Genomic DNA, 15,682 nt, shown 5'->3' on the forward strand with positions numbered 1-15,682 from the left:
GCATCCAAAGAACACCATACCTACTGTGAAACATGGGGGTGGAAACATCATGCTTTGGGGCTGTTTTTCTGCAAAGGGACCAGGACGACTGATCCGTGTAAAGGAAAGAATGAATGGGGCCATGTATCGTGAGATTTTGAGTGACAACCTCCTTCCATCAGCAAGGGCATTGAAGATGAAACGTGGCTGGGTCTTTCAGCATGACAATGATCCCAAACACACCGCCCGGGCAACGAAGGAGTGGCTTCGTAAGAAGCATTTCAAGGTCCTGGAGTGGCCTAGCCAGTTTCCAGATCTCAACCCCATATAAAATCTTTGGAGGGAGTTGAAAGTCCGTGTTGCCCAGCGACAGCCCCAAAACATCACTGCTCTAGAGGAGATCTGCATGGAGGAATGGGCCAAAATACCAGCAACAGTGTGTGAAAACCTTGTGAAGACTTACAGAAAACGTTTGACCTCTGTCATTGCCAACAAAGGGTATATAACAAAGTATTGAGATGAACTTTTGTTATTGACCAAATACTTATTTCCACCATAATTTGCAAATAAATTCTTTAAAAATCAGACAATGTGATTTTCTGGATTTTTTTTTTCTCATTCTGTCTCTCATAGTTGAGGTGTACCTAGGGTTAAAATTACAGGCCTCTCATCTTTTTAAGTGGGAGAACTTGCACAATTGGTGGCTGACTAAATACTTTTTTGCCCCACTGTAGTTACATTTCAATGCAGACTGAATTGGATTCCAGACACTACCATTTTCATCATATCTTAAATATTATACTGTATACTGTATGTTATCACCTCCTAGCTAAGGAGTAATAATAGCTTCTGTTCCCGGCTGATACATGAAATAAAGTAGAGACGTTTAAGCTTTTCGGCTGCTGTGCTGCACTGTGCAAGGCAGGCATCATGAGACCAGTGATTTACCTCAGCTATTCTGAAGCTGCACAGGGAGAATGTGAGATGTACTAGCCAGGAGAAGCAGGGGCCAGAGAATGGTCCTTCTGGAGAGTTGTGGGCTTCTTATTCCAGCTATGTTCGGTTACGCTACACAGCAGGGCACTTACTGTAGAACTTGGGCACTATTGTCCTCTGGAGCTATAGTATATCCTTAGCTGCTACATGTTTTTAAATGAACAGTAAGCATCCCATTTAGGATCCTTTACATTTTTATTACCAAGACATTTACATGTAAACTGCAAAGCTGGTGGTGACATAGCCGAGAGAAGATAATACAGTACATACAGTTTATTCCATGTAGTGTTTGCACACATGAATGTGTACTTTATTTGGTTTAGAAAATACTTAAATACCGGATGAAGCCCCAGCACACTGTCAATAAGATGAGGCAGAGGACAGGATAATATTTCTATTGGAGCTTATCATTAAATGGAAAGTGTCTGATCTCCTGGGCTTTACTGCAAAGTATGAGCATGTCTGCTACACGTTTTCTTTCCCATTGGAGATTTAACTTTGTCCACAAGAGAATACTGATGGAATTAATGTATAGGAGTACGCAGGACTGGATGATTGATAAAATATCGTCTTTTCATTATACTTTCCATTACCGCCCAATTTCCAGCGCTGAACAATCTCCAGATAAATAACCTAATAACTTGTGGTTGTATCATCAAGACATACATGGATGTAACTCCATGATTCCTGTGTTCAAAACTACATCAAGGAATACATTAATAGAACATTCCAAGTGTGTCAACATCACACGTTGTTTGGCATCCTAGTTTACTGAATGTATTTGCTACATGCATTATTGAGTGTGATTGAAATTGGTTACGTTCCACAACTGTAGACACACATTTTGGATTCCCTTTGGGGACTGACTGTTTCTGTCAATGCTCAAAGCTTCTGTCTCTCAAAATGTGCCGGGACCCTTCCTGCATAAGAGCTGCTGGAAATGATGCAACATATCAAAACATGAAAATCAGGCAGATTGACTTTGAGTTAATTATTCATATATTTGCTGAAGACAAAGTACTGACATCCCCAGCTCAATGAAAGGCGCGCATGTATCCGTCTGTACAGCCAAAATAACAGATGCCAGTTATTAATATCTGCTCATTCTTGTGTATATTGCACTGTGCATGTTTAAAGAGTACATACAGACATTGTCTTTGTACCAACCCCCACTTTTTTTATTTAAGTGTATCAAGTAATTATATTTCTAATATCGAATCATATCACTTTCTAGGCATGATCATTGTTCTATCAGATCATTTTCCAATTATGATTCTCCTTGGTTGATGCATCCTCTTTGTGAAATATGGCCATTGTGTACTTCTAAGACACAGGCATAAATGGAGCCATCTTTTGTATTGCAATGTGTCACCCTGTCTTGCCTTTCACTGTGTTCATCAAGAAGTCTTATTGATGTGCTGGTAATCATGTTTTTTTTTATACCAATTCATTTGTTGTTGACAGTTTTTGTGATTTGTTACGTTTTCTGTTTTCTGAGCCTTGGTGGAATAAACGTTGAGCTGTTTCTATTTGTCTCTGTGACTTGATGGAAGCAAGCTGTACAGCTGTACCTTCAGTCTCTTCACCTCTGTGTCCTCTTGTAACAGAATGAATATTACTGTAGGTTAGACTTTCTGTGGAAGAACAAGTTCAAGAAGGAGTGCGAGGAGATTGAAACGATGGAGAACCTCAATCGGGTTTTGCTGGAGAACGTTCTGCCGGCACACGTTGCAGAACATTTCCTGGCACGCAACTGGAAGAATGAAGTAAGCTGTTTTTTTCTAGTATAGATATGTACTATAGATACATACACATGTACATTTGTGAATTGAAAAACTGCTGCTTGACAGATGTATTGTGGTTTCATAGAGGTCATGCAGTATTAGTAGCTTTATGCCAAGATCCATTACATTAATTCATGTGCTTTTATGAGACATCGCAAAAGCAGTTTACCCCAAAAATAATCTTTGGTTTAAATCATTACATGATTTTAACCCAGTAAAAACGGGAAGCATTTTAAACCAGATTGTGCTATAGAGGATTAACGTGTAGAAAGAACAGTGTTTTGTAATGAATGGAAAGACTGCAGGTTTAGTCATCGTCTGTTTTCCAGATGTTTAGTTTTAAAATAAGTAAACTGTATATATAACTCATAAGACTTTTTAAATGGAACTGGCACTCATAGTGTAGTATTGGAATGATTCATTATGAGTGACAATATTAGAACATTGGGAGGCCGTCTGGGTGAATTTGCTGACTCGCCTGTGATTCGTTCTCATTCATCATTCTGGCTCCTGTTGTATCCCTTGAGTGCTCCTCACAGTGTTAACTGTAGAAAAGTTAAGTTGTACGTCTTAGGAAGTTTAGAGGACAAGTTCAAAGAAGAATAATGCTTCTGCAGCAAAATCTCTGAATGAATAGTCAGCAAATGACTCTTTTCCCATCTGGTCCAAAGGTTTTTATTGAAATATTTTCAAGCTTAAATATACACAAAAATCTCCTACCACATGATCCAAATGATTCCAAATGTCTCATCTGCTTTTCATCCAAGTCTGTGGCTTATCAGTTTTACAACATTATTTTGCAGCTGTCCTAACTAACGTCTGTATTTTGTCGCACAGGATCTGTACCACCAGTCCTATGACCTGGTGTGTGTCATGTTCGCCTCCATCCCAGACTTTAAAGAGTTCTACACCGAGTCTGACGTCAACAAAGAGGGATTAGAGTGCCTCAGGCTCCTCAACGAAATCATTGCTGATTTTGACGAGGTGAATAACCCTTAATCTTTTAACATTCTACAAGGGCGTCAGAAATGCTATAAATCAGGAGATTTTCTGAAGGCTTCAGTACTTAAACACTATGAACTATGTGTTTGATGTGCAAACTACAACCTCCTGTTAGAGTGTCTTAATGTTTGAAGAGATTTCTACCAACCCGATTGCCGTTGTCTATATGGATGTCACTTCTGCCATAAAGTATGTCTCATTTGTTTTAGCCGTTGTGTTTGTATTTGTGTGTGTAGCTGCTGTCCAAACCCAAATTCAGTGGCGTTGAAAAGATCAAGACTATTGGCAGTACTTACATGGCTGCGACTGGGCTGAACGCATCACCTGGGCCTGAGTACACATTACAGGTAGGCTCATCTCACACACACAAATCACTCCACCACATGTCATTCCTTAAGTCTTTAACATCGCCTTACAATTTCTGTTGCTGGTTTTGTTTCCTGCCTGTTACCCAGGAGCACGACAGGCAGTACATGCACTTAGGGACCATGCTGGAGTTTGCATTTGCCTTGGTGGGGAAGCTGGATGTCATAAACAAACACTCCTTCAATGACTTCAAACTCAGAGTTGGTGAGTGATGTACTGAAGTTACATTTAAAGGTTCAATTCAATGATATTTCAGCTACTAAAAACATTTTTATCCACAGTTGAACTGCATTAGGCCGGTTGAAACCTCACATTTTTAAAGCCACTTGAATGATAAGTGTTTGCAGTAATTGCTCGGTTTTTTTTAATAAGATATGTAGGGAAATATATTTTTCCTGCTACACAATGGAAACCGAGCAATGGTGTGTTGCTTTCTGCATAACCCTGAATCCATTATGATGTTATGGCCCACATAGTAAAAATATTAATATTTGCCCTAGTTATACTTTTTGGCTATTAGAGGCCAAAATGCATAAATTAGATGAAATATCCCCGCTGTTGGGTGAGAGTGGACATGTAGCCTTTATACATCAATTTCTTTCTATTTTTAGAGTACCCATACTGCTGGTGCTCTGTGGGTAATTTCATTATAAAGATAGAAACAAAGAGAGATGCGTACATGTCTAAATAACGAAGAAAAGAAAACTGATGTTTTCTGCAAGACACAAGTATAGTCATGGCAACCGAGGGAGAGGCTGACTCAAGCGTAAAGGGACAATCGAAGAGCTAAGCGTTGCAGGCAGGTCCCAGCTCACTGCAGGGGGTCAGAGTTTAATACCAAAACCTGTCTGCAAAGATCGCAGCATGGGATGCTCCATTAACTCAGCAGTGTGCGTGTGTGTGTGGCGGCACATCCCGCTGCTCCATCCGAAAGAAATACAGGTCCTCTCCCACTGGGACTAGACCAAATCACAGGCATTGTGGTTTGGTGTGCTGCCTTTTTCCAGGGAGGCCTGTGTCAGCTCGGTGCTGTGATAAGTCTGGGATTAAGGGTTCAGCTGCATTTAGTTCATCTTATTTCTGATGAAATCTTGTGAAAATCTTGGTTTATTCTGATTCTTGCTGAAGGATTTTTGGAGCAGCACTCGATAATAAATAAGTCATTTCAAAAAGTGAATTTCAAATTGTTCTTGTATGAAATCAGAAATAGAAACTAAATAATGATGTGCTTGCTGTTTCCCAATTCAGTTACACTTTTATACAGAATTCAACACATCACAAAATGTATTCATTATGTTGGACATTTTAAATGAGAACCTCCTGCTATGTCCAGTGTCCTGTCATTTACCGTTTAGATCAGAAATGAGAACCTGCCAATGTAGCTGTGATAACTGTAGGATGCTTACTGATGGCTTGGTGTCCTTTGTCAGGTATTAACCATGGGCCAGTGATAGCTGGAGTCATTGGAGCCCAGAAACCACAGTATGATATCTGGGGGAACACAGTGAACGTAGCCAGCAGGATGGACAGCACTGGAGTCCTAGGGAAAATACAGGTGAATATAATAAGACATTCTTTCTCTGATAACCTTTATTTTTCATCACATCCAATGAAAAGCCCCACACTAATTGAGACTAACGATGATCTATTTACAAAGAGGTTGATAAAGTCTTAGCTCTTTAACCAAGAGACCACTGCATAATGCAAACAACAATACCACTGTTGGACTGGGGGAGACCATACACCCCAGCACGAGCAATACAATGACTAACAAAGCACTTATATACTGATAAAGGACTGGCTTACCTAAAGCCAGTTGAGTAGCACTTGAAATGTTTGGCTCTATGAAGCCTGATGTACTTATATGATTCTGTTTTCTTCAAGGTTGTATCTTCTTGGTCGAATGCACTAATTGTAAGTCGCTTTGGATAAAAGCGTCAGCTAAATGTAATATAATGTAATGAGATGTTAATTACCATTGGACCTTTTTTAATTTAATCCAACATACAACATCTTGCTGCCGTATACACTCACAAGTTGCTTTTACTAATACTATCACTATATGTAATATATTACATGTGCTAAACAGTAGGAAATTAATCAGACTTATTTAAAACCACAACTATATGTGTGTGACTCAAGTCACAGTACAGGGAGTTTGGTGGTATCAAGATGGACTAGATACTACAAAAAGAAATCATGGGATTTGTTATAATAACAATAATAAAGAATAAGTCCAGCCCTGACTATGTTCTGTGTTGTTCAACATCAAAGAAGTTTGAGAAGTCTCTGTATCTGTCAAACATCACATTGTGTTAGAAGCAGCACTGCTCCATTTTCATACTAAGACATTTGAAATGTCAGTGCAGATGCTTTAATGATAAAACTATTCTCCCCTCTGCCTCTGCTATTTAAGGCAGAAAGGACATCATCTTAACGTCTTACAATCTCAAATGTTCCCCCGGCGCTGATAACATATAATGGTTTTTCACCTGTATTACAGCATGTACACATTTAATGGAGCCATCTGCTGTGCACTGCAGCTTATCTGCAGGGATTTCAATTGCATTCCAGGAATGCCTCTTGATATGTTAAGATGTGCAGAGGCAATAAGAAATGGTGATTTATTCCAAGGAAGCATATCAATATTTCCCACCTTGCAAAGTCTAACTAATTATACTGGCTTTTCGTAGTTTTAAACCCACAGAGTTATCTGGAAACTGCTGTGCTCAATGTTATTTAATGTTTTGAAATGTACAAATTGAATGTAATGCATTAGCAGTGATGTTTCTTTTATGATGGGAATACACCAGTCATGAATTTATTATTAGAACTGGATTACTGACCCACGGCGTCTAATTGAGAAATGTTTGTCTGGCACATACTCTGAAAACGTTTCTTAGCTTCCTCTGTATCTGTAAATGTATTCATTTGAGTACATTTGCATGCAGGAATACATTCAGTTCTGTAAGATAGGAAAATAGACTCACCGATGTGGTTCTCCCTGCAGGTGACGGAGGAGACGAGTCGCATCCTTCTGACCCTCGGTTACATGTGCTCTTGTAGAGGAATCATCAACGTCAAGGGAAAGGGAGAGCTCAAGACCTACTTTGTGCACACAGAGATGACCCGCTCACTGTCCCAAGGGAATGTGATGCCCTAACACTTGTTCGGAATATGCTGAATTGACACTAAATGAATAGATAGAGGAGATTTGATCTTCTCAAAGCTGTTGCACAGTGGGAAACATGAAGGAACCAGATCTGCGCTGTGAGGAGGAAAGGAATCGGATTTTAATGTTGCATTACAAGTTACGTTTGCCACAGCTGTAGTATACATTTAGTCACTTACTGTATGTAACTAAGTGTAGCATGTACAGCAAAAAGGCAACCACCCATGAAATACATTGGAAGGTTGGATCCAGAAAAGCCAAAGTGGTCCTGAGAATTATCTAAAAATGGTGTCGTATTCTGAATCAGTTGCGGGAGGCTTGCGCTAGTCACTTTGCCATAAAAGCCTCTTTTTCAGCCAGACACATCAAAAACAGAATTCATTAAGTGTTCACTTTCGGGACACAGTACATTTGGATGTCAAACAATGTACAGAAAGACCTCTTGAAGAGCATTTAAAAGACAAAAATGTCAGTGTGAACAATCATACAGAAGGGTTTAATGGATATAAAGCAGTTTGCGTGCCCACAGCTTAACCACACCTTTCAAAAAGGGATACAAAAAGAGACGGAGTGAAGATCTGATGTCAAGAGAAAAGCTAAGGACAAGTGCTACAAGGGAAAAGTGCAAGCTCTGTTGAAAAGTGAATCTGGCTCTGTTTTAAAAAACACAGCCAGGCAGCAAGGAGACACACCCGTGTGTACATAACTCCATCAACCTTGTTACAAGCAAGAAGTCTTGGATGTATTTCACAGCCAGTCTATGAAAGTAAAAGCATATACAGAAAACGATGAATATATTGTGATATTCATGCATGGCCACGTTTCCTAGAAGTGTCTTTGCACTTTAATCATCTTGTATTCATTGAAAGCTTACAACACTAAAATATGCTAAGTCTTTATGGCCTAGGTCAGATGACTGCTGGAAATGTAAAAATCAGATGATTGTTTTTGTTCAGAAAGGCTGCAGGGATTTCAAGTTTAAAGTTCTGGTTATAGTAAAACTACTGGTCACAAAAGATGATTTTAGTGTAATGATTTTCATCCAGGGAACCTGGGCCTGAGCAGTGTACAAGGTAGCTTTAGAGTGAATATTGTACAGTGGTTTTGTTATAAAATAAAATACAACCAAAAAAGTGTTTTTGATGTTTTGATGATGCCATTGTTTTTTGTATAAACTTCATTAAAATTTGTATTTCAGTTCTATTGAGTGTTATTATTTGCCCGCCACGTTCAGGCGTATCACATGACATGGTTTCAATTGAATCTCAGTATAACATTATTGCTAGAAATAAATAAAACCCAGGAAACACATTAAAAGGTGTTAAAATAAGGACCACATTTGTAATGTAAACAGAAAGAAATGATATGATGCATTTCTTTTTTTATCTGTGTGACATATTTGTAAAGATGACCAAATAAAAACTAACTGTAATCTAACCTGATCTAGATGATTCATGCAAGTAGTACGAGGTACACTAGAGCAACATTTACACAAGAGCAAACTGAAATTACACAACAGTTTGAGTAATCCAGATATTTATAGCTCAGTCCTCATTCAATAGCTTTCTTTGTCCCCGTTGTCTTTAGGCGAAAAAATACAAAATTCAAATGTAGCAGTTGTGTTTTTTATTTGTTTAGATTACTGTAACATGTACTGTAAGGGATTGCTGTTGTTCTAAAAGATTATTTCTACATGGATGATTCAATAGCTTTTTTTCCATTGTCTGAAAGCATGTTTTACCATTGGTGCCCCTACTGTCACAATTTACCACTTTGTGGAAAAAAGTAAGAAGATTACTAAATCTTACAAAAAACAAAATACTTATATAGGGGTAGAAATGCTAACAGCTGTCTATCCAGTAGACTTTAGGACAATGGGAACTTGACTGATAGGAAGTTAATAATGTCTAACCTACAAGATTAGTGTTTCCACATGAAGCCATCATTTGACATCACAGAGGAGTGCAACACCCCGCAGGATCCAGTATTCTGGAGGAAGTAATGTCTTCAGATCTACAGCTGTGATGTAATTCATGTCAGTCCTTACTGGCTTCTTGTAGATTGGACAAGAGTAGAGACGGGGGTCCTTCACACCTGCAACAAAGAATAACAACAAACAAGTGTCACTTCATACCCAACAATACACAGCAAATTAAACTTTTTTGATAATAGTTGAAAACAGCAACAACAGGTAATTAAGGTCCTAATTATACTTCTTATACCTAGAGATATGAAAATTAAAATCAGTGAGGAGATGCCATTAGGAAACACAGCTGCGTTCAACAAAACAAAGTAGGAACAAATCAGGCGAATAACTCAGATTAAGTGAACATGTGGTTATTTCCTACTACTCCCACAGCCCCACTGCATTGTTCTCGGGATTATAGGCAAACATGTCGAGTGTGGAGTCCTACTTGAGTGTACTACGACTCCAGACCCCAAACAGTACCTAAACCAAACAATCCTTTTCACGAGCACACAAACAGCCTATTCTCCAGAAGTGATACACAGGATATTATCTCTTTTAAGGGAGAGGGTCACAATTAAGTAGAGGGGTTTTCAAGACTCACACATGCATGTCACACATACTCATAGATGCTCTTGCAACCACTTGACTGCAGAACACATCCCTCTCCTGTCTCCTTTGCATTAGCTCTCACACACACAAACACACTCCATCCCAACAGCCAGCCTTCTTGTGGGAAAAGCAGGGAGGGTAAAGGGTGTAAACAAATAACATTAAGTGTGTCATTGGATCATTCATTCATTTTCCCAGACAGCCTCTCTCTGCTGACAGCCTGAATATAGTCTGGTTTTATCCAGAACAAACACTGTGCAAAATACTGCTGCTAATCTATTCCCAGACAAAATAAATAGCACTTAGTCTGCTTGACATTTAAATGTTACATCACTCCATCCTGGATGGAGGAGAGAAAAGGGATAGACTCGGATAGACTCAGACTGACAAAGACTTGAAGGACTGAGCCTGTAAAAAAAGACAGGATTAAGGCTCTAGCATAGTCAGATTAAGTTTCAATTCAGACACATCGTCAATTTTGCAAACAAACTCAATCTCACCGTTATTCTCAGCGTACATCCTGATCACAGGCATCATCTCGAAAAGGACTTTGGGTTTGGAGTCGCTGAGCTTGCAGCTGCGGCGATCCCAGCCGGCTCCTTCCAGGTAGAGGCCGTAGACATACACTCCCTCTGCGGGGGGCTGGGTGATGTCATCCTTCATCCATCGGGTCGCCTCATTGCACAGCACCATGCGGTCCAGAGCCCAGCCCTTATTGGCCCGGGTGATCTCCTACAGGTGCAGGAACAAATCCCCAGGTAAAGGCAGGGATGTGGGCAGTATAACACAGCAGATACTGGGAGTGACAGAGTTTACATTTGGCAACTCCTCCCCTCCCAAAGAAAAATATAGATTTTGAGAACAAGGCTGTACTAGAGGTAAATAAAGCAATGTATGGCAGGGATCTATACTCATGATGTTTGAGAGAAGCCAAAATAAAGTAAATGAATACCAAACTCCTCAAAAAGAGCAAAGGCACAATGTATAAATATTCATTTAATTATTCAGCACACTAGAATGGATTGAGTCTGAAAATAAGAAGATTAGATGCTTAGCCCTTGTAAAAAACAAGTCGGTAGTTTGAGTCCCATTACACACAGAATCAGAGCAGGCAGTTTGTGATTCCACCAGTCCAACAAACGCTGCCTTTGTGAGAAGGCAGTAAACAAGCCCGGGGAGAACTATATTTTGGAACTAACAAGTCCAACAAACCCCTGCTCAGTAAAATACTGACCTCTGAAACATCAAAATCTTCTCTGAGTATGCAACTGGGATTTTTCAAACTAAATAAAACTAGAATGCAGTCAGATGTAAAAAGCTGATCCAAAATTATTTCTAATTCATACAACTATTTAAAGTTTCTAAATAAAACCTGACAAATGCAGAAAGATGTAACACTCATTTGTGAAAAAGATGTATTTATAAATGTAAAAAATGCATTGAACTCCGTACATTTCTTAGCTGCCAGTTACATTCCTTTTGTATGAGGTAAAGTGTTGGGTGTAACGCGTTACAAACGCTGTAATCACATTACATTTTTCGGTAACGCAGTAATGTAATGCGTTACTGTTATAAATTAAGTAATCACACTACAGTTACTAACATTGCGCGAAAAAATGACTAGATTCTCCCTTTGACAGATTAGACTCTAGTTAGTTACTACTACTACAGAAGTTTACAGTAACTTTGGATAATAACACGGCGGGTTTAATAAGCGGAGCCTCTCTTTTCCTCTCTCCCTGTCTCCCTCTCCTGACAGCCCGTCTGTGTCTCATGCAGCTCGCTGATCCTGAGTGACCCAACACAACAGTAAATAATAAACATATGTATAACTAGTTTATCTAGTTCCAGGGGTAGAATAGAATATAATATTATCGTTTAATGTCATTATACATGTACAATAGATAAGATTGATAAATGTGATAGGTCTAACTTTTAACAATTTTAAATATTTCTTGTCACTAGAGGGATTTCTGCCGCAGGTTTATATTTTCGTAACATTTGCGCGACTTGTCCACATGCAAAAAAATAAATAAAACAATATTTATTTAAATGGAAGCAGATCGTTGTATTCTTAAATGTAAAATGTGCTGTATTTTATACTTGAAAAGTCACCGTTCATTAATGTATAATAAGTCTTAACCAGAAAATAGGAAAGAATTTTTCTTAAATGCATATCACTTGTTTTTTGTAGTTGAATAGAAATGTATGTCCATTTTATTTATGTAACACAATATAACAAATCTATATATATTTGGGATTTTCTAACAAAATATAAAATACAAATACATAAACAACAGGGGCATGCCTTAAAGGTGGGGTAGGTAAGTTTGAGAAACCGGCTCGAGATACACTTTTTGTTATATCCCATGGAATGCTCTTAACATCCCGATAGCAATGAATATCTTAAGTGCTTTGACAATAAATCCATTAAAAATATCATCTGTGGAAGCCGTAGTGCTGTAAAAAGCACCACCAATCATTTTAGCCGGCCCGGCTAAAGTAACTGGATGGCCTACCTGCCTGTCAGCCTTCCATCTGTGCACAAACTTATCTCGTGCCCTCATTGGTCATGTGTGCGTTCGTGTGTGTTGGAGGAGGGGCTCTGTAAGGAAGTGGCAGATTTGTTCCGGCTGTGTATTTTCAAATTCTAGCGCACTCGAGCTGGTTTCTCCAAAATGACATACCCCACCTTTAAGATCTTAAATAGTGTTAAACATTCAGATTACATCCCTTTGTAATCTTCACTCCCCCCGCATTAATCAAAAGTGGGATTCACTAGAAGAAAAGATAAATGTGTTTCATCTGGCCTCCCCAGCGCTGGGTAAGGAGGCATGTAGTCTGATGCCGTGTTACCTGTCTCATGGCTGTCAGGAAGCCCTGTGGGTTGAAGAAGCCTGTCATCCAGAAGCAGTTGGGGCGCCCTTCAAATATCCAAGCCTGAAACTGCCGGTTCCGCTCAAGCAGCTCCGTGAACCAGAACCCCAGGGTGCTGGAGGCCCACGATGCCTGAAAAGCAGACAAACAACAACATGATGTGGTGGTTGGTAGTACAGGAGCCCTACAGTGGACTGTGCCGTCTCCTTTCCTGTTCACCTTATACACCTCAGACTTTCAATACAACTCTGAGTCATGCCACCTGCTGAAGCTTTCGGATACTCTGCAGTGGTAGGGTGTATAAGGGATGGACAGGAGGAGGAGCACAGAGCGCTGGTGGGTGATTTTATGGAGTGGACTGGAAGAAATCATCTGCTTCTGAATGTGGCCAAGACCAGAGAGATGGTCATTGATTTCAGGAGGAAGAGGACGTCTCCACAGCCCCTGTGCATTCTGGGAGAGGATGTGGCTGTTGTGGAGGACTACAAGTACCTGGGAGTGCACTTAGACAATGGACTGAACTGGAGGATCAACACTGACACTGTGTACAGGAAGGGGATGAGCACTCTATTTTCTGAGGAATCTGACATCCTTCCACGTGTGCAGCAAGATGCTGGAGATCTTCTACCAGTCTGTTGTGGCCAGTGCACTCTTCTTTGCTGCGGTCTGCTGGGGGGGCAGCATCAGAGCCGGTGACACCAGCAGAATCAATAAACTAATCAGGAAAGCTGGGTCTGTCATCGGCATCAAGCTGGACCCCTTTGAAGCTGTGGTGGAGAGGAGGACACTGAACAGGCTGTTGTCCATCATGGATAACCCCACCCCCCCTGCAGCTGGACAGTCAACGGAGCTCCTTTTACAACAGACTGCTGCAGCTCCGCTGTCACAAGGACCAATACAGGAAAACATTCCTGCCCACTGCAATAACTCTGTACAACAAATCACCTCTGGCTGGAAGAGAACTTGTGGTGGAGCAGAGGCTCCATAGTTTCTATTGGAATAAAACCACATTGTACATTTTACATTTATATAATCCAGGGTAATACACTTTTTCACCAATGATTTTCAATGACTTCTCCATGACCTTTACCTAATTTTCCATGACCAAAAAAATTACTCTTTCTCAGCGGTACCACTGAAAATGGTTTATTTTAACATGGAACAGGAAAATAAGGTCTGCATATGAAACATGTTGTGCCTATCTAAAACAAATCAAATAGTTGGCTTACTAGCTTCTAGACGCTAAAGCAACTCAAATCTCTCACCAGCAAAATACCTTGTCAGTTAAATGCCATTTTACGTTTCATTACTTTACGATACAGTATTTATTATCATTATAGTATTACTATTTTGGGGATTAGATACAATATAAATTATATTTGATGCAACTTTAGTTACATTTCCATGACTTTTCCAAAACTTTGGGAAAAATATTGTTTTCCATAACTTTTTCAGAGCCTGGAATTAGCTTTTAGAATTTCCATGACTTTTCCAGGTTTTCAATGACTGTAAGAACCCTGATAATCTGTTCAATATTTAATATTTAACATTAATATTCCTTCTCTCATATATTTATGTATATATATATTTGTATATATAATACCTTGTTAAATTCAACATGTATATTTGATATTTTCTTGTTTATGTCTTTGAATTGTTATTGTACAATGCTTTGTCTTTTTATGCTGCTGCAACACAAATAATTTACCAAATTGGGATCAATAAAGTACCATCTTATCTTATCTTATGAAGAAAACCTTACAACGAAACACAGACAACTGTCTTCCAGACGGATCAGAGGAGAAGACAACAGGGAGACAAGAAGAACTGACTGTGAATCACCGCCTGGTGGAGTGAAAGAAAGAATTCAGCACAACACAATACAAGAGATTAGAATGCAACAAAGCAGTCAAGTATTAAAAGCAGATGGCAGTGCAGGTAGAAAAAACTCTAAATCCCATTCGAGAAGCCATTAATGTCTAAATTATTCTAATGATGTAACGTTTACCAGAGCATGACTTGAATGCCAACACTATGATTTCAATAAAAGAAACGGGAAATGTCAAATGTCTCTGTTGCTTTCTCTTCCTCTCTCAATATTAATATTCCTGGAATTGGGTGTACTTGTATGTTAGAAGAGTCACTTTCGATTATCACTTAAATGGATTTGCGTGCTGTGGATACAAGAGTACAGAAACAAAAAGGTAAGGAGCATTTGTGTGGGCTACAGAGAGATTAGAGGTTGACTGATGATGATGTGTTCCTTTTAAACAAGCAAGATATATCTGCTGTTATCGGAAACAAACAAACCTTTGATTTACATGAGAACAATAATAAAGTAAGAGAAAATATACCAGCACTTAAAAACACATTGAAGATATTAATTGTAGCTTCTTTAAGTGCCTCAAAGCTCCCTTTAAGGCCCTGTCACACTGTCCCGAAATTGACACCCGATGGACACACGATAAAGGAAATGTTCAAATTCGGCTGTGATCGTAGCAACATCGGGCCATTCGTGAGGGCATCTTAAGCCATCGTATGACCGCCTGTGGAGTTTCTCAGGCTCCGGCAGCAACTTCGTGAGCGGCAACTTCGTAAGGCACTCGTGAGGGCATCTTGTCAAATCGTGTCATCTTCGTGTTATCATCGGTGCATTCACCCTCACTCTGATCGGGGCGAATGCCCGATGGCACCGATGATAACAAGATGCCCTCACGATGGCCTTACGAAGGGCACAATTGACACACGAATTCAACACGAAAATGAACCTTCGCAAGGTCCTTCGGCAATTTTTTGGCATGCCAAAGATTTTGCCACCGCTCACGAAGTTGCTGCCGGAGCCTGAGAAACTCCACCGGCGGTCATACGAAGGCTTAAGATGCCCTCACGAATGGCCCGATGTTGCTACGATCAGAGCCGAATTTGAAC

At 39.7% G+C, this 15,682-nt stretch overlaps 2 protein-coding genes across 6 annotated transcripts in view; one reads left to right on the plus strand and one right to left on the minus strand.

Annotated features, from left to right (window-relative positions):
• The window catches only part of adcy2a (adenylate cyclase 2a), a 95,830-nt gene extending 87,331 nt beyond the window's left edge, over positions 1–8,499 (plus strand). For 3 of the 4 annotated variants that reach the window (XM_034202731.1, XM_034202730.1, XM_034202729.1), the window contains 6 exons: positions 2,583–2,741; positions 3,597–3,743; positions 3,998–4,108; positions 4,217–4,331; positions 5,558–5,682; positions 7,138–8,499. In XM_034202731.1, coding sequence (XP_034058622.1) covers positions 2,583–2,741; positions 3,597–3,743; positions 3,998–4,108; positions 4,217–4,331; positions 5,558–5,682; positions 7,138–7,290 — 810 coding nt within the window. In that variant the 3' untranslated portion in view covers positions 7,291–8,499. The remainder of the gene's footprint in view (positions 1–2,582; positions 2,742–3,596; positions 3,744–3,997; positions 4,109–4,216; positions 4,332–5,557; positions 5,683–7,137) is intronic. The other variant, XM_034202728.1, reaches the window with a different exon arrangement.
• A 406-nt stretch (positions 8,500–8,905) lies between these two features.
• dnah5 (dynein, axonemal, heavy chain 5) overlaps positions 8,906–15,682 on the minus strand; it is a 156,480-nt gene continuing 149,703 nt past the window's right edge. The window contains exons 86-88 of one of the 2 annotated variants that reach the window (XM_034202726.1): positions 12,734–12,886; positions 10,378–10,609; positions 8,906–9,393 (exon numbers count right to left, since the gene is read on the minus strand). In XM_034202726.1, the coding sequence (XP_034058617.1) occupies positions 9,242–9,393; positions 10,378–10,609; positions 12,734–12,886 (537 nt within the window). In that variant the 3' untranslated portion in view covers positions 8,906–9,241. The remainder of the gene's footprint in view (positions 9,394–10,377; positions 10,610–12,733; positions 12,887–15,682) is intronic. The other variant, XM_034202727.1, reaches the window with a different exon arrangement.

Source organism: Gymnodraco acuticeps, unplaced genomic scaffold (genome assembly GCF_902827175.1).
Source record: "Gymnodraco acuticeps unplaced genomic scaffold, fGymAcu1.1, whole genome shotgun sequence".
In the NCBI taxonomy this organism is placed as follows: domain Eukaryota; kingdom Metazoa; phylum Chordata; class Actinopteri; order Perciformes; family Bathydraconidae; genus Gymnodraco; species Gymnodraco acuticeps.